The sequence below is a fragment of the Balaenoptera borealis genome (assembly GCF_965194805.1).
Source record: "Balaenoptera borealis genome assembly, chromosome: 2".
Taxonomy (NCBI): domain Eukaryota; kingdom Metazoa; phylum Chordata; class Mammalia; order Artiodactyla; family Balaenopteridae; genus Balaenoptera; species Balaenoptera borealis.
The window spans coordinates 181,355,342-181,373,025 of NC_138867.1; the positions used below are offsets into that span (position 1 = coordinate 181,355,342).

The 17,684-nt window shown below is 54.1% G+C and overlaps 1 protein-coding gene across 1 annotated transcript in view; it reads left to right on the plus strand.

Moving 5' to 3' along the window:
- Positions 1-17,684, plus strand: part of PTPRS (protein tyrosine phosphatase receptor type S) — a 121,486-nt gene that overhangs the window by 69,426 nt on the left and 34,376 nt on the right. The window contains exons 5-6 of the mRNA XM_082379269.1: positions 1,302-1,490; positions 7,738-7,848. Coding sequence (XP_082235395.1) covers positions 1,302-1,490; positions 7,738-7,848 — 300 coding nt within the window. The remainder of the gene's footprint in view (positions 1-1,301; positions 1,491-7,737; positions 7,849-17,684) is intronic.

Sequence of the window (17,684 nt, forward strand, 5' to 3'; positions counted from 1 at the left end):
CGCCTCAGGCCAGAACCACATTCTTCTTTTTTTAAAAAAAATTTTTATTGGGGTATAATTGACTCACAGTGTTGTATTAGTATCAGGTGTACAGCAAAGTGTATCTGTTAATACAAATACATACATCCACTCTTTTTTTTTTAAGATTTTTTTTTTTAATTTATTTATCTTTGGCTGTTGGGTCTTCGTTGCTCCGCGCGGGCTTTCTCTAGTTGCGGCGAGCGGGGGCTACTCTTCGTTGAGGTGCACGGGCTTCTCATTGAGGTGGCTTCTCTTGTTGTGGAGCATGGGCTCTAGGCACACGGGCTTCAGTAGTTGTGGCACACGGGCTCAGTAGTTGTGGCTCGTGGGCTCTAGAGCACGGGCTCAGTAGTAGGCACACCTGCTGTGTGCCAGGACCCGCAGGGGGCGGTAGGGACATGGCGGAGATGCGGATACATCATGAGCCATGGAGTTTGACGCTTGGATGTTCTGGAGTCCAGGAGAATTTTTTATTATTATTGTTACTATTTTGGCCATGCTGTGTGGCATGCAGGCTCTTAGTTCCCCGACCAGGGATCAAACCTGTGCCCCCTGCACTGGAAGCATGGAGTCCTAACCACTGGACCGCCAGGGAATTCCCCAGGAGGATTTATAACTTGGGGCCACGAGCTAGCCTGAGGTGATGCGGATGCCCAGGGGTGATGCAGGAGGGGGCGTGATGACTTTGGGGAGCAAGGTGGCTGGTGTGGCTGGATGGAGAGAACGAGAAGTGTGAGGCTGGCGTGCGACGGGGCAGTCGAGGCCAGCGGGGGCCAGCGTCGGGCAAGGAGGCTGGGTTCCTCCAGAGGGTGGGGGGGGGCCACGGGCAGCAGGCGGGGCGGTGTGGTGCCGTTTACATTCCAAAAAGCTCCTTCTGGCTGCTGTAAAGTAACCCAGGGGTTTTGTAGCCTCTGCGCTGCTGACATCAGGGCCGGATCATCCTCTGCAGGGCCGTCCTAGGCGCTGGGAGGGGTGGAGCAGTATCCCTGGGCCCACCCACTCAATGCCAGGAGTGACAGCGATAGATGTCCCCAGACATGGCCCAGTGTCCCCTGGGGGCAGGATCGCCCCGGGTCAGAGGTACTGGTCTCGCCTGATGTTCTCCCAGCAGCTCCCCGACATGAGAGTGGTCTTTCTCACAGACAGAGAGAGAAACAGGCTATAGGAGGTCACCCAGCCAGGCAGGGGCTGGACCCAGGGCCCGTCCCTGAGCCCCACCCTGGTGGGATGGCCTCGTGACAACTGGGCCTCTGCTTTGTTTTTCCCGCCTCCACCCTCAGAGGACCAGCTGCCCCCTGGTTTCCCCAACATCGACATGGGCCCCCAGCTGAAGGTGGTAGAGCGGACTCGGACAGCTACCATGCTCTGTGCTGCGAGTGGCAACCCTGACCCCGAGATCACCTGGTTCAAGGACTTCTTGCCCGTGGACCCCAGTGCCAGCAATGGGCGCATCAAGCAGCTGCGATCAGGTGAGCACAGGTGGCCAGGAGGATGCGGGAGCCACAGAGGGTAGAAGGGGGAGGGCAGCATCTCAGGGCCCAAGCCCTGGGGACTGATGGAGGACAGAAAGGCAGAGCTGATGTGCAGCCACGGAGGGCATTGGTATTGGGGGAGAAAGTGTCTTCAGAGCTGAACCAGTGGGGGTGTAATAGGATATAGACAGGCAGGGGTAATGGGGAGCTATGGCGGATGGTAGGGGGAGAGTTCTTCAGTGCCTGCATGGAGATATAATGGACCCAGAAATGTACAATGATGGGGAGCTACAGAGGCCGCAGGGGCAGAGGGTCTCCAGTACCTACGCAGTGGGGTCCTAATGAGGCACAGATAGTTGCGGGTGATGGAAACCCACAGAGGAGGGTGGGTGTCTACAGTGCCCCAACAGTGGGGACATAGTGGGGGAACAGACAGGCAGAGGTGATGGGGAGCCATGGAAGGTGGCAGAGGGAGGGTATCTTCTGTGCTAAAGCAGCAGACTTGTCCAGTGAGGATATAATGGGGTCCAGACAGGTGGGAGTAGAGGGGAGCATAAGGCAAAGGCAAGAGAGTATTTCCAGTACTGAAGCAGTGGGTGTCTCCAGAGGAGATAGTGGGCATAGACAGGTAAGGTACTGGGGAGCCATAGAGGGCTGCAGGGAGAGAGTGTCTCCAAGACTGAAGCAGTAAGGACGTGATGGGGCACGGACAGGCAGTCCAGCCTGTTTGTCCAGGCCCCGGCCGGGATAGGGGAGCCTTGGACAGAGCACAAGGCCTTAGCCACCTTGGGGCCAGGCACTTCCACAATCGTGTCTTAGCACAGCACCTCTGTGCCTCTGTCTGTGGGTCCATCTCTCTGCGGGGCTGTGTGTGCATTGTGTCGGCTGTCTTAACTGCCTCACGAACGTCCGCGTGTGTGTGTCCGGGCTCCCTGTGTGTCCTGACCTGCTCCCCGTGTGTGGGCACACACAGGCTGTGCCATCGGCACAGGGTTGCCTCCCCACCCCACATAGCAAAGCCTGTCCACGTGTGTCTCGGTCACACGTGTATCCACGTGACAGTCCCTCCCGTGTGCACGTCTCAGGCTGGTCCTTGTGTGCGCGGACACGTGTGTGGTCGGGATGTGCCCGCGGGCACTCACGCATGTTTCAGTCACATGGACACGTGTTGGTGCACCCTCTCTTTTCTCTCTCTCCTTCCTTTGAGGGGCCCCCCCGCCCTGGAGCCACCCCTGCCTGAAGGCCACCCCATCGTTCTCAGCGCCCCTCCCCCCCCACTCACTGCCCAGTCCCATCCTCTGAGGAGTCCTGTCTGCCCATCCTCTGCTTTCGCCTTCCCTCAACAAAGACCCAAACCCTGAAAAGGGGCAGATGTTAAGCCCAGAATTTCTTCCCGGGAGAGACCCGGACCTCGCACTGGGGAGAGATGTAGCCTTCCCCGTCCCGACCTGTCTGAGGATATTTGCAGCTTGGGGGGTTCAGCTGGAGGAGTGATGGCAACCTTCGGGATCCAGTTGCTCCTCTGCTGGTTTCCACCATCGTCGCCCCAATATAATGAAATGATTAAGACTGTGGACCTTGGTGCCCCATCCCCTGGGTCTCAGCATCCTCATAAACCGTGCCTATTCCCTAGCGTTTCTGTGAGGGGCCCCTGACAGGCTGCCTGGTATGTAGCAGGTGCTCAGTGAACATCAGCTGCTTTAAAAATCACAATCAAGGGGCTTCCCTGGTGGTCTGGTGGTTAAGACTCCGAGCTTCCACTGCAGGAGGCGCGGGTTCAATCCCTGGTCGGGGAACTAAGATCCCACGAGCCGCACAGCACGGCCAAAGGAAAAAAAAAAAAATTGTAATCAATCTGATCATTATTCTGACCTCCCCTCCCGCACCCACGAGGATACAGGCTTCTGCATACCACCCGTTAATGTTCCTGTTCTCTTTTCTTGTCCCTCCGTTGTAAACGTTCAGAAACCTTTGGTAAGTTTAATTTCTTCACCACGTCAACAACTAACGCCCCCCCACCCCACCGTGTCCCCCCTTCCTGTCCCCTCTCCTCTGACTAATGGCCACCGTGACAGTAACTGTGACCCACTCCACGTGGCATGTTTACTAACGTCTCCCCCCACCGCCCCCCTGCCCCTGACCACCCAGCCCTCCCCATCCGGGCACCCGGGGGCTGCAGAGAGAGGAGCCCAAAAGGAAAAGAGGAAAAAAGACAAGACCACGAGGGGCTAGTGGAGCTCCGCACATACGGCACCCCCTGCCCCATTCTGGGCCTTGACACTGCTGGAAAATGTGAAATTACAGAAGTTTGCGGGCTGGATCTAGGGAGAGGGAGGAATGTTCCAGCTGGGCTGGTACTGGGTGTATCTTGTCCTCTTTTCCCAGCCCAGCCTAAATCCCCTGCATCCAACTTGCTGGGCTAATTCTTACTAAGGTAAGAATGACTGATATTGGCCCGTGATAGTAACTTCTCATCTTCCTCGGAGTAGAAAGCAAAACCACCTTTAATACCCAAAAGGTGTATCTTTTCCTCTCAACATAGTGGCCATGGGCTATTTGGCCATCTTGGGAAGTTCTGTCCTTTGGCCTCTGGCTTCTGTCACTTGGACTATGGTGATAGTCCAAGTGTAGTAAAACAGCCTGAGCCAGAGCTGACCTAGATTCCCACTGACCCAGATTTTCACTCTCCATGGTGCAGCCTTAGGCAAATTCCCCTCCTTCCTCCTCTCTCCCCTCCCTCTGTGTGAAGAAGGGGAATGGCCCCATTAGGTCGGGGATTTTGTAAGAGATAATATAGGGCCCCCCTAAAGTTCTAGAGGGGCCCCAGCCTGGGAGGCTGGAGAGCTGGGTTCAAGGCTCACCCCTGCCTCTGGCTCATGGCGTGACAGTTCCTTGGCTCCTTGTGGGCCTCAGTTTGTTCATCTGCAAAACGGGTCTGGGCCAGGCAGAAAGAGCTGTGTTTTCTCACTCTCGGCGGCTTCTCTGCCTTGGCCTTGGGGTGCCCAGGTCCTCAGCAGAGAGAGAGGGGGCCCAGATCTCCCCTGGGAAGATGAGCAGAGGGTGGGAAACTCTAGCCCGGCACCACCATTTCTGGTCTCCTGAGGTGTCCCAGCCCCCAGCACCCATATAGACACATAGATCGTTCTCTTCCTCTTTTCCTTTTGGATGTTAAGGAGGCTGCAGGGCCCTCCCTCTGCCCTCCATCCCCTTTCACTGCCCTCCCCTGTCCCTCCTACTTGGCCTGTCTGTAACACCTTCCCTTTGCTTTATTAATGCCCAGCCCTGGGGCACTAACCCCTCTCCCCCTTCTCTAACAAGACTCCCGAGACCCCCATCATTCCGTGACCCTCCCAAGAAGGAATAGGGGGGGAGGTCATGGACCTCTCTTCCTCGGCCCAGAAGAAAGGCAGCCCACAGGGCCAGGCGAGGCCATGGACCTCCCTGGGGCATGGCCACGCCCCTCAGGCCAGTCCAGAGGGGCTTCTAGACTCAGCCTCTCCTTCCCTAGGAGATTCTTGCCTCCTACGGGAAGCCCTCCTGATTCTTCCTCAGCAAGGCCTGCAGGGTTTGTAGGCCCAGGGCTGCCTCAGCGCCCCCTCCCAGCCCTGGGGGCAGAGTGTTCAGGCCTGGCTCGTGGCCCAGCCCCGCCTCCCTGGGGCCCCCTGGCCCCCCCAGGACTGCCTTCTGACATTCACCTGACTCTCTCTGCTTCCCTTACAGAAAGCACTCCGATCCGAGGTAAGAGGCTCTTTCCTCACCCACCCACCCACTCACACTCTCTCGCCGCCCGCCCAGCCCCCCAGGCTCCACGGGGTCTGCCCCAGGCCCCCCTCCACATGTGTTCTCCTCGCCACCCCGCCCAGTGTCCGTGCAGTTTCTGTGTCTGTGTCACTATCTGTGGCTGGGGGCTGAGTGTGGCCGTGGTGGCCCCTTGGGTCACCTGGCCGCAGTCAGGGGGTTGTGTCCTCAGGAAGGGGCAGCGTCTCCCATGCCCACCCAGAGCGCTGGGAGTCAGGCTTCTGGCCACTGCTCTGTATGCAGCCCTCATCTGTCTCTAGCCTTGGTTTTCCCATCTGTACAATGGACATGCAGAGGGGGCCTTCCAGCTCTGGAGCTTTGATTTGGGTGGCGGGGCAGGGGGAGTGGAGGGTCCAGCTTGAGGGAGCAGAGAGATAGGCAGTCTCAAAGGCAGCCCCATGGTGCTGCCCTTAGAGAATAGACTAGAACAGGCCTGGGTGGGAGCCCTAGGGAAGAGTCCATGTCTAGTCCTGACTTTGCCACGAAATGCTGTGTGACCTTGAGCAGGCTCCCTGCCCTCTCTGGGCCTCCATAGTAATACCTGCCTGCCTGCTTCCCTGGAGCCTTGAGGTTGGTAGGAAGTGTTATGAAGGGGCAGAAGCCTAATCCACGGCCCCCGGAGAGAACTTCCCGATCTGTGGGTTCCCCTCACTTCCGTGGGACACCCACAAACAAGGCTGGGAGGAGGGGTCTGCTTGGGACCTTGGACTGGATTTTTGGACTCCTGGTGCCAGGGACTCTGATCAAAACCTGTGATTGGGGAAAACAACAACAGCAAACAAAAACAACAGCAAACAAAAACAACAACAGCAAACAAAAACAACAGCAAACAAAAACAACAACAGCAAACAAAAACAACAGCAAACAAAAACAATGTGTGATTGAAACACATTTGGAGGTGTTCCCGCACCTTCATTTACCAGTCAGCCAGTCACAGGGTCCAGGACTGTGTGTCTAACGTACTTATAGATATTTACGCAGTTTTATTTACTTATGAAAATGAGGACTTTGGTCCAGGCCTTTGATTTCAAACATAACTGTGGAAACCTCTGCCTCATTTTTAGTTTGTTCACGGGCACTCAAGTATTTGATCAAGGCCCGTGATTTCAAACATACTTAGAGATGTATTTTGCTTGTGAAAATGAAGATTTGTCCCAGGCCTGTGGTTTCAGATATCTTTGGGGAAATCTTGGCCACGTTTTCATTTAGTCATGAGCACCATAGTGTGTGATCAAGGCCTTGTGCTTTTAAATATTCTTAAGAAGGTTCATTCATTTTCACGTGTTCATGGGAAGTGAAGGCTTTCATCTGGGCCTGTGATTTCAAACATATTGTGGGGAAATCTGCCCTATTTTCATTTACTTGTGGGCACCAAGACCTTTGATTTGGGCCTGTGATTTTAAATAAGCTTGAGAAAATTGACCTCTTTTTAAAATTCTTATTCACTCATGACCAACAAATTCTTTGATCCAGGTTTGTAATTTCAAGCATGCTGGGGGCATTTCAGCCTCAACTTTATTTGCACGGGTTAGAGGTTTTCCTTCACACCTGATTTCAAACACTTTTGAAAATTCTCCCCGTTAACCTATGAGCACCGTGGACTTGGGTGTCCGTCTATGGTTGCAGACACACTTGAGAAAATTCATTTACTTGTGAGCATCCGGAATCCTGAATCCAGGCCCGTGGTTTTAAAACAGATCTGTGAATTCAGACTGACTTAGATGACTTTAAATCTCTGGGGAAATTCACTCTTCAATCAGTTTCAGGTACAGAAAGCGTGGATCCAGGCCTCTGCTTTCAAACATACCTGATGTACATCACTCTCAGCCTCCTTTACCTTTGCTCTTGTGGAGTGGTAACCCAGTCCTGAAATTTAAACACCCCTGAAGATCTACAACCCTGTCTCTGTTTCTGGACACCGTGGGCCTTGAGGCCTGTGATTCCAAACATACTTGAGGAACCCAGACCTGCGGTCCTTTACACACAGGCACTGGTTGAAACCAGCAGGCGATCACCAGCTCCCTGAATTGGCACATCATTTGTGGTGGCCCCTTAAGTGTCAGGGTCTTTGGAACGGCTGCTGTGGGTTGGGACTGCCAACCTGCTCTCCACCCCACCCTGCCTGGAGAACATCACTTGGTGCTTTCCTGCAAACACATTCTCCCCAGTTTTGTCACTCAACTTGGCAGTCGTTTACGAGGTCCCAGCTGAGGGTGGAGGATTTGTGGGGCAGGCGGTGTGTTCAGGCCAGGATGGGCCAGGATCGGGGTGGGGAAAGGCAGGCAGGGAGGCCCTGACCCAGTGGGGGCTTCTAGGCTGACTCAGCTTTTTCATCTGCCTCTCCGGCCCAGACCGACTAAGAGACAGGACTCTGGGACAGCCCTCCCACCAACCTCCACCTCGAGGTTTCCCCTAATGGGCCAGGCCTTGTCCCCTTTACCCACAGGAGCCCTGCAGATTGAGAGCAGCGAGGAGACCGACCAGGGCAAATACGAGTGTGTGGCGACCAACAGCGCTGGCGTGCGCTACTCCTCACCCGCCAATCTCTACGTGCGAGGTAGGGAACGCTGCGTCCAGGTCGAAGGCAGGGACCCGCCCCACCCGTCCCTCTCCCTCCTCGGGCTCACAGCCTCCGGGCTCCCCTGTCCCCTGCAGACCCCAGCAGGCAGGCCCAGCCCCGCTTGTGGCCGCGGGACCTTGGGCGAGGCTGTGTCCCTCTCTGGACCTCAGTTTCCTCGCCTGTAAAATGGGGGCAGCTTCAACCCCCACCCCCACCCCCGTGCCTTGTGATGGCCGCCCCGTGGGCTGCAGGACTTGGGGTGGGGGGGCGGCAGGAGGGAATGGGGCAGGGCCGGAGGGGTCAGTCGTGGGCCTACAGGGCCGGGGGAGCCTGCAGGCCTCTGCCCCACCCCGCCCGCCCGCCCATCCGAGTCGGCTTCTGTGGTGTGTCGTGCAGTGCCTCCCCTTTGCTGTGTGCTCGCTTCGCTTCTCCAGACTCGTGGCCTCGTAGCTCCCTGCTTCACCGCCCCCCTAATCTAAGAGTTGGGGAGGGGTCTTCAAGGCTGCCCCTGCCAGCCCCACACCCTCAGCTGTCCCAGAGCCTGGCGCTCTCCTAGTCACCCTCAGAGAAGGGCTCCTTTAGGCAGACGCCCTGGGGCTTGGGCTGAGGCTTGTCAGTTTCCCGCTTAGTCACGCCTGGAAGCACGGGTGTCCTTGCCCCGACGCCCCCACCCACCCAAGGAGGGCCTGGGAAGCGGCTACACAAACTTTCTTCTGGGCCCCTTGGTGTCCCCTCAAAGGTGCCAGGTTGGGGGGGGGGCGCCCCTGCTCCTAGATGTCTCTGTGGACCCCGTCTCATCCCCGGGTCGGTTCTCTTCCGTCCTTTCAGAAATTTTAATTTGTCTCCTCCTCCATCTCCTGCATCCCCTTGGCTGTTTCTGATCCGATTCGTGGTAGAAACAGCTCCCGCCTGCCAGGAAACAGGGTCCCGTTCATCCCCCCGGGCTGCCCCAATTGGCTCTGTATACTTGACCCCATGCCAGCCTTCTTTGGGCCTCCATTTCCCCCGTTCGACGCACCAAGTCCCTGCCGTTCTCCACCTGGGAGGCTGTGCGGCTCCTCCCTCACCTGGAGACCCTCAGCCCCTTGGTCCCCAGTAAGCACAGCCCCAACCAGCCCTGAAGCAGCGCCTTGGCTGCACTTGGGTTCTGCGTCTCGTCTCTGAGGAGGAAGGAGGCTGCCTGGCGGGAGGGGACGGGGACGCCGGGGCGGGGGCGGGCAGGGGGCACACATCCGATCCGATGCCACGGCACCTCTGGTGAGTTATAGCGCGTCCACGACTCCAACTGACTGGTCTTCGTCTAACCTGCTTATTTCTCTGCAAACACCTGGGATGGGGGTTTGTAAGTCTGGCAGAGTTCAAGGAGGACAGTGTGGGCAGCAGGCATGGGGCAGGGCGGGGGTGGGGCCTCTAGCCCAGGGTGCGACAAGGGAGGGGGGCCTTCTGTGTCCTCAGCACCCCCCGCCCCGTCCCAGAGGTGGGGTCCTTTCTTTTGGGGGGGGTCCAGCTTCCCATTCTTTGCCTGGGTCTCAGACGCTCCAAAATTGAATTTAAAAAAAAATCGTGGAAAGCAAATGTAGATCTTGTATGTCAAGGAAAGAGCGGAGGAAAGACTAAAAGGTCGTTGCTGTTCTTTTTATTTTTTAATTTTAATTTTTTTTTTTTGGTTTAAAGAAAACAAAAAAATCAACAAACTATTGCAGCTTTTAGCCTTGGGAAGTCCTCTTTTTACTCTCTGTATCTCCCCTATTTTTTCTCTTCTCCCCATGTCATTGTGTTCTGCATCAAACCCCCTTTACATCCCTCAGAGCTTCGAGAAGGTTGGTGTGTTTTTTTCTTTTTTACTTTCTTTACCCACATTTTTACATTCCGAAAGTGACACACACACACAAGAAACGCACACAGACAGGCACACGGACACACGCAGACATGCACACAGAAAATAATAGAAAAACGAACTAAAAAAAAAAAATGACGAATACGAATACTGAGCTCAACGTGAACAAAACAAAACAAAAAACCACCAAGTGAGAGCAAAAACCCAGAAAGACACGAAAATCTCAGCCGCGCCCAGCCCGGCCTAGGGCCGGCCGCACACATGCGATGCTTGCATTGTGGTCGCCTCTATGCATCCTTTGGTAATGTTGTTGCTAAGTTTTTTGCACTCCTCGTCGTCATGGTAACTTGGGCCTGATGCATGCTGGGAGAATGTAAAAATCTTCTCTGCATGCCACTCTTGTCGGTTCGGTTTGGTGAATTCCCAACGCCTTCTGTTGGAGTGTTTCTCGTCTTCCGTTCCGTTTTTCTCCTTTGGTTCTCTTCGTTTTTTTCTTTCTTCCTTCCTTTTATTTAATTATTAATGTTTTGATTTTGTTTCGTTTGGGGGGGAAAAACCAATTGGTTCGTTTTTTTTTCCCCCCTCCCATCCCCTTCACCCGACCCCCTCCTCCCCAAAAGCGTTTCGTCTTTGGTTCTGTCCTGTGTTTCCGTGCTCTTTGGTTTGGGTTTCTTGGGCTGAGCTGTTGTGTGGTTGTTCTCCAAAAGCATTGTGATTTAAAAGCCAGTGTTCCTGTCCCAACTACCATCCAGGAGGGCGGAAGGGGTCCCACAGCTGGGATGCTGGGGCAGAAAGTGACCGCCCGGGCTCAAGAGCACAAGGGAGGTGGCATAGACAGATGGTGGGAGGTCAGAGCCTGAGTGGGGTGTGTGAGGAGAGCAGCCCAATTTGCCAGCTCTGTTTTACCCAGCGCTGATGCCTCAGCCCCACAGGGCAGCCGTGTTGGAAGGGAGCTTAAGCAGGCACGTTTCCATCCTTCTGCCTCAGCATGAGACCACCTCCCACCCTCCCAAACAACCCCAAAACAGGCATTTGAAGCACAGCTGAATGGGTAGCCGGCATTTTGAGTTCTTGTTCATTGGAGCAACATGTCCAAATATGAGAAATGGCCACCTTTCAGTGGACCGTCCTCCCAAAATGATGCATGCTTGGCACTGCATAGGCAGCACTCAATGTGGTAGCTGGTGTGATGACTTTTTGCATCCTGGCTGGGTACCAGTATGGATCCACCCATCAGAAAATGTAGCATGACAGACTTTGGAAGAACTACTTGGCCAGTTATTCTGCCCTTTAGTGCTATGCCTCTGCCTCCCAGATGATGTTGGCTGCTTCCCCCACCACCTCACAGGCTCTGGGCCCAGTCACAGGCATCTTTTGTCCAGCAACACAGCACGGTCACTTTCTGAGTACCTGAGCATCAGAACTGTGGAATTCTGGAGAAAACCCTGGGGAACTTTGGGCACAGCCCCTCCCCCCTCCCCTTCCCCAGCTCTCCCTCTGCCTTTCTCTCTCTTTCAGCTCTCTTTCTCTCTGTGTGTTTCTCTCACTCTTGAAACCTTTGGAGATGTTCGCTCCCATCTTCTGTTCCCTCCCTGAGGAAAGGCAAACCCTTGAGAACCCCATTCCAACCCCAAATAAAAAACAACCCCCAATAAAATATCCCTTTAGATTTATAGCCACTAGCCCCCAGCTTACTACCCAACACTGATGATAGTGGAGGGCTGAGATCAGCCTGTTTGGGGTCACCTTTTTCTCTCTCTTGTCCCTCACCTGCCTTCTCTAAACTCCCAATTATTAAGTTCAGGGGCAAGTTGGCAAGAGGACTTCAGATGCAATAACAAGGGATTTATTTTTGCTGTCTCCTTTTGAATCCAGAGTGAGAGCTGCCAGGCAGAACCTCTCCAAAAGGTGGAAGACAGAGGTCTCCCGGCCCCTTCACTAAAGCTGGGTCCCAGTGAATTCAAACTGAGAGGTGGCTGAGGGTCTCTGAAGACCACTTGGACTTTTGGGGCAGTATAGACTGGTGGTGAGAGCACAGACTTGCGGCTTGGGGAGACCTAGATTCAAGTCCTGCCTCTGCCCCTCCCTGGCTGTGTGACCTTGGGCTAGTCACTTGGTTGCTTGGAGTCCCTGTTTCTTCATCTGAATAATAGGAAGCGTTGATTTACCTAGCTCACAGGGCAGTTGGGAGGATCCCATCGAGCAAATTAATGCTCATCTCGTGCCTTGTGTGGTGCATGGCACATAAGAAATTGCAAGCGAAGTTGTTGTAAAACAGGGAAATTGAGTTCAGATAAATGGTCTGGGCAAGTCACTTCCCTTTGGGGACCTCAGTTTCCCCATCATGTATTTCAAACATCCACTGTTTGAATAAGATGGCTTATGGGAAACTGCTTTGAAAAGAATTGGAGGGCAGATGTTAATTCATTTGCTCAGATCTCATTTTTTGCTAATGCATGTCTGAGCCCATCTCATGGTCTCATTTTCTCCTGGCTCCAACCCCGTTCCCATGAGATCAGTGGCCTCCCCAGAGCCACATCTCTCATCTTACTCCCTGTCACTCCCCCAGGAAGTTCTGTGGCCAGAGTATCAGAAGGGGGCAAAAAAAAAAAAAAAAAAAAAAAGGATCAGTTTGGATGTTAGGCTACCCTTGCAGATAAGTACCAGCCCAGCAGAAGAGAAGAGCCACCTAGCATGTTCTGGCCTGAAAGCTACAAGCATTTACAGTGTTACCAGAGCAACCAGCCCTGGGAGTTATTTGCACCGAATCCCCACCCTCAACCTAACTCTTCCTTCAATTCACAATCTCCAGCTTCTGCTGACCCTGGGTGATCCAGTGAGTGGAATATTCAGATTTACCCTTCTCCCGAAGTATATCTCTGATATTCAAAGGACCAAGGTCAAAACCAAGCCCATTTTTTTAATGCAGCTGGGAGCTCTGCTCCCAGAACTCTCCTAAGGGAGATGCAGCTCAGACTTTGACAGGGTGGGAAGATGATCAGGTTATATTCTCCCTGGCTGTTTAATATTCTTTAAAATCTTTAAAATTGTCAGCCTTTAAGGTGTGAATTAGTGGCTGACGATGGTGTCTTTACCACTTGGTCTAGCATCATAGCATTTTTGAACCATGGTGCAGGACCCGGTTAAATGGTGTGCCATCCACCCGATGACATAGGAACATGTGGGGAGAACTTGGAGCGAGCTAGAGACATGGGAAAGAACTTTCCACCTTCAAGGGACTTATAGGATATTCTCAGGATCTTGGAAGAAGCCAGATGGGGATAATTTAACGCCAGTTCTCAATGCTGAGCTAAGAGATCGGGACTCAATATACAATGCCAGAGGGAGATCCAGATTGCCCCAATTTCCAAGTGTTCTTCAGAACCCTTTATCTGAAACCCATCCCCAGGCCTCTTCAGATCAGTTCATAGCTTGGAATTCTGTGGGGCAAATTGTTTTTAAAATTAAAACTCTGGCACCCAAGCCGTATAATTGGTGGATATGACCTCTAGGTGTTCCCCTTACCTCCTGGCACCCCAAAACAAGCGTAGATACAGATATTGGGCCTGGAACCCGCCCTCCGCCACCTCCTGTATCTCCAGAAAGACTACCACTGGGGTATGTTGGCGACCTCCCTGGCTCTTGCTGATTACACCTGGCCATACCACCCCACCCTCCACCCCCAAAGCCCCTGACTTGACCCTGGTGGTAGGCAGTGGTAGGTCAAGACCCAGCCCTTCTCCTCATCCCACCCTCATCCCAAGGGGAGAGGGGGCTCCTGGGGTGGGAAGGCAGGCTTTCCTCCGTTTGGGCATGGCGGGTCGGGGAGGGGGTGGGGGCCGGGGCCGTTCTGCAGGAACACTGAGCTCTAGACACCTCGCCTGCTGCCTGCCTCACACCCTTTGCATTGCTGTTTCCTCTGTTTTTGGGGGGGGGTGAGGGGAACATTAGATTACACCTTGTCATTCGGAAAGCCCTGTGTCTCTGGCGGCCGCGGCGAGGGGACAAGGGGAATCAGTCGATTGGCAAGATATCATCCCATTTTCTGCTAGAACCAGGAAAAAAAAAAAATCGGGAGAGAGAGGGTACCAAAAAAAAAAAAACCAACAGTAAAAAGTATCTATGGTGCAGCAAAATGTCCACCTCAAAATGACAAGAGCTTGTCAAGGCCGCTGGTCAGCCCGTGGGCCAGGGGTCCAGCCAGGTCCCTCCGGGCCTTGCACGCTATCCCGATGGCGGAGGGAGCTGGTGGTGGCAGTGGGGAGGCAGGGTGGCGGAGAAGGGGGAGGGGAAGGAAGATGCACAGGGCAGGCCGCGGGGCGGTACCCACCCTCCCTGGGCCACAGGCTGGGGTTCAATGGAGGGGCTTTGGAATTAGGCCTTGGACCCCTTCCCGTCCCCTGACAGGTGTAATCTAAGCTAAAGTAAACCCTGTGGAGGCTGCAGAACTGGCACCTCTCCCCTCCCCTCCCCATCCACATCCTCATTTTGGAGTCCGGAGGAGCACCCAGCAGCCTCTCCCACCCCAAAATGCCCAGCAGAGCCCCCCCACCCTTCAGAGCTGCGGCTTGCTGAATCGTTGAGATGTCTGACACTGTTGAGTTCCCTACCTAGTGCTCCAACCAGATCACCTCACTTTTGAGTTTTCCCCCTCACCCTTTCCCAACCCCTCCTCCCCTGGAGCACCCCTCCCCGCCCCCCACTTTCTTGGTTTTTGAGTTTCTGCCTCTTCCTGCCTGGGGGAGGGGTCGTCTCCCAGTTGCTTTGAAGGTTTTTGAGTTGTTTTTCCATGTGAATCGGGGTTTGAAGCGACCCGCCCCCCCCAACCCACCACCCCCCCACCGCCCACCCTCCTGATCCCCTCACCCACGCGGGTCCCCCCCAACTGGGACCCCCCCGGCTACTCGGTGACGAGAAGAGCTGGAAACGAGAGCCAGCTGGAGCGTGCTGAGGACCAAGGCTGGTGTGGTCCCCTTATAACCTGCCTGGACCCTCCATTCAGGTCGGTAATTGGGGGCGGGGGTCCTGCGGGGCCACTCCGTCCCATGGGTTCCGTGCCCACCTTACTTTTCTAACCTGCACCTCAAGCTTGCAGCCAGGGGTGGAAAGATGATGTGGGTGGGAGTCAGCACCAAACTGGGCAGAACACAGCGTCAGCCGCCCGCCCTCGCCAACTGGAAGGCTGCCCAGAGGCCTTATGAGACCCCCTCAGGGGATTTTTAAGCCACCTAGTGCTCATGGGCACAATCCTCCCCTAACTCGTGGCAAACCAGCCCTCTTCCTGCCGCACACCCTTAGAAACGAATGGGGTAGGTGAGAAAGCAAGTGGGCAAAGTGTCTTAGGTGTCAGCCTTTATAGCATATTGGCAGATCCATTTAATTGATGGCTGCCGGCCATGTTGGGGATTGTGAGCACAAAAATTACAGTTGTTCATAAATGCCCTCCCACACTTAACTGACTTATAATTAACAACCCTGTACAGCAAGTCTGTTACGTGTTCAAGATGTACGCCTTGTGTCTACTTCTGAAAAGTGTTAGAGGTACCTTCCAAATTATGACACTCCTAAGGGAAGATATTTTAAGATAAGATCCGATGTGAACAGGGCCTTTGGGGCGTGATGTTGAGCCTTACACAGGGATAAATTGGGATTATATTAACCTTTAAATCCTAAAGCTAGCCCTTATTCCCTCTGATGTTCCAATAATCCCTTTCAGTATGAACCTTTTACTGATGGCTTCTGGACATTTACTTTGATGGCTGCTGGATATTTTTCAACTGATGATTATTCAGTTGATAGGTGTATATGGGTGATGAGTACTTTTGCCCTCTTCGGTATCCCCAGAGGGTAAGGACACAAGTTTGAAAGAGCCAAGAAGGGACACGTGGATATAATTCTTGCTAATTACCATGGTAAGACAAGGCTCACTTTATCTCAGAGGTAGGGATCAGGCATACCTGGCTTTGAGCTCTGGCCCTACCACTTCCTTTCTTTGTGTCTTCCAACTAGCCCTGGCTCCTCTCTGGGCCTCCACTGCTTCATCCACAAAATGGGCATGAGGTCACTGGCCTCTCAAAGTGGGAGGGATTCAATAGAAATTCTTCCCATTACTTTTTTTTTTTTTTTTTAAACTCTAATTCATCCCCAAACTCCCTCAATGATGAGCATCTCATTGATCTTTCCAGCATCCTGGAAGGCCAGAAGGAAACTTCACTGGCCCATGCCCAGGCTGAGCAGCTTCTGTGTGGTGGGCACTGCCCCGGTCAGCTTAATGGCCTTCTCAACACATCACCGATGGCCTCCATTTCACAAAGGAGGAAACTGAGGCTCCCGGAGGATGAGGGCCCTTCCCAGGGCTCATCCAGCCTCGTCAGCCCCCCACCTCTGCCGAAGCAGGTTTTCCATGGGACTCTGAGGTCTTGAGGAGTTTACCTTGCTGTGTGATTCAAGTGACTTGGCCTCTGTTTGTTCAGCTCTAAACGAAGAGAAGGGAGAGTCACTGAGAAGTGGGGCTCCTGTGGCTGGGTTGGTTTGCTCCGAAGGTTCTTTTTGGATGAGGATATCACCACTGTGGCCGCCTCGAGCCTCTGCCAGGACCCTTGGGTGCTGGGTGGGGAGGCCAGATGCTGTGTTCTGCCAGGGTTGGGGGGCACCTCCCTGGGGAAGTCACAGCCGTCCTCCTTTCAGACCCCGATTTTCAGCCCCACACCCATTCCATGGTTTTTTTTGTTCTGTTTTTTTTCTTGCTTTCAGGTGTTTTGTTTTGGAGGGGTTTTTTGTTTGGTTGGTTTTTTTGGATTATTTCCCCCCACCACCCCACTTTGTTTTTTCATTTGTTTCCCCTGGTTTTGTTTTGGATGTCGATGCCGTTTTCTGTCCTTGATTAATTAGCTCCCTCACACTCATCCCCCATTTGTTCCGTTTCCATGACAACGCAGCGTTTGGGCATCCCACTCGTGCCTCGCTGTGGATGCCGGCGGCTGGCCTGGACCGCGTCCGCTGGCTGGCCAGACCCCATTCTCCCCCGACACCTCCACCCAGCCCTGCCAGAAAGCCGCTCCCCCATCTCAGAGCCCAACCCTGCCCCTCACCCCAAGTCTGTCTGCATGGCCCCTCTGTCTCCCCTCCCTGCCCACCCCAACTCCTCCCCCCTGCCGAACACCTTCCACTTCCTCCATCCTGTCTCCAGCGTGACTCCTGGACTTTTCGCGGGGCTTCCTTTTCTGAAGGGCTGCCAGCTTTCTTGGCCCTCCGCCCACACGGAGCCCCCCCCCGCCCCCTTCTCTCCAGCGGGGATTCAGAGAACAGGGATTGAGATTTCCAGCTTGGAACCCATGGAGAGAGAGAGAGGGAGAGAGCGAGTGAGCCCCCTCCTCCGTAGAACAGGGCAGACACCCCTACAGCGACCCCCTTAGGGGTGCGGCTGCAACCGCAGTTCCCTGTGAAAATTAGAGGCAGGTCGGGTTGCCGAAAAGTCACTTGGTGGCCCTCTTTAGCCTTGCTGAGCCTCCAATCCGTCATCTCTACAGTTTGAGACAAAACTCCTTGAACTGCCCAAAGCTGGGAGCACGTCCACGTGGCTCCTTGAAGCCAGGGACAAGCTCCTTCTGGCTAGAAGGGTTTACCAGCTAACCCAAGTCCTTTCCACTGCAGGGAAACATCTCCGACGGGGCAGCCGTGCCTCTTGGCAGTTCAGGTGCCCATTAGCACACGCCCCTTCCCCCCGAACCCCGAAACCCATGCAGCTTCCGAAAATGGAGCCCCCGAAATGCATCCTGCTGCCTTCATGGTCTGCAAGATTGGGACAGAAGGCTGCATCCGCTTCCCCGCTAAGAAATGCACAGAACATGTCCCTGTTTTCTCAACGTTCAAGTTCATCCCCTCGTTTATTATTATTATTAATATCCTATTTATTCTGCCAGGGCTGTGATGTGACAATGTGACATGTCACATTGGGTCACATCTGCTAGAATTAATATGCAGCATTGAAGTGGGC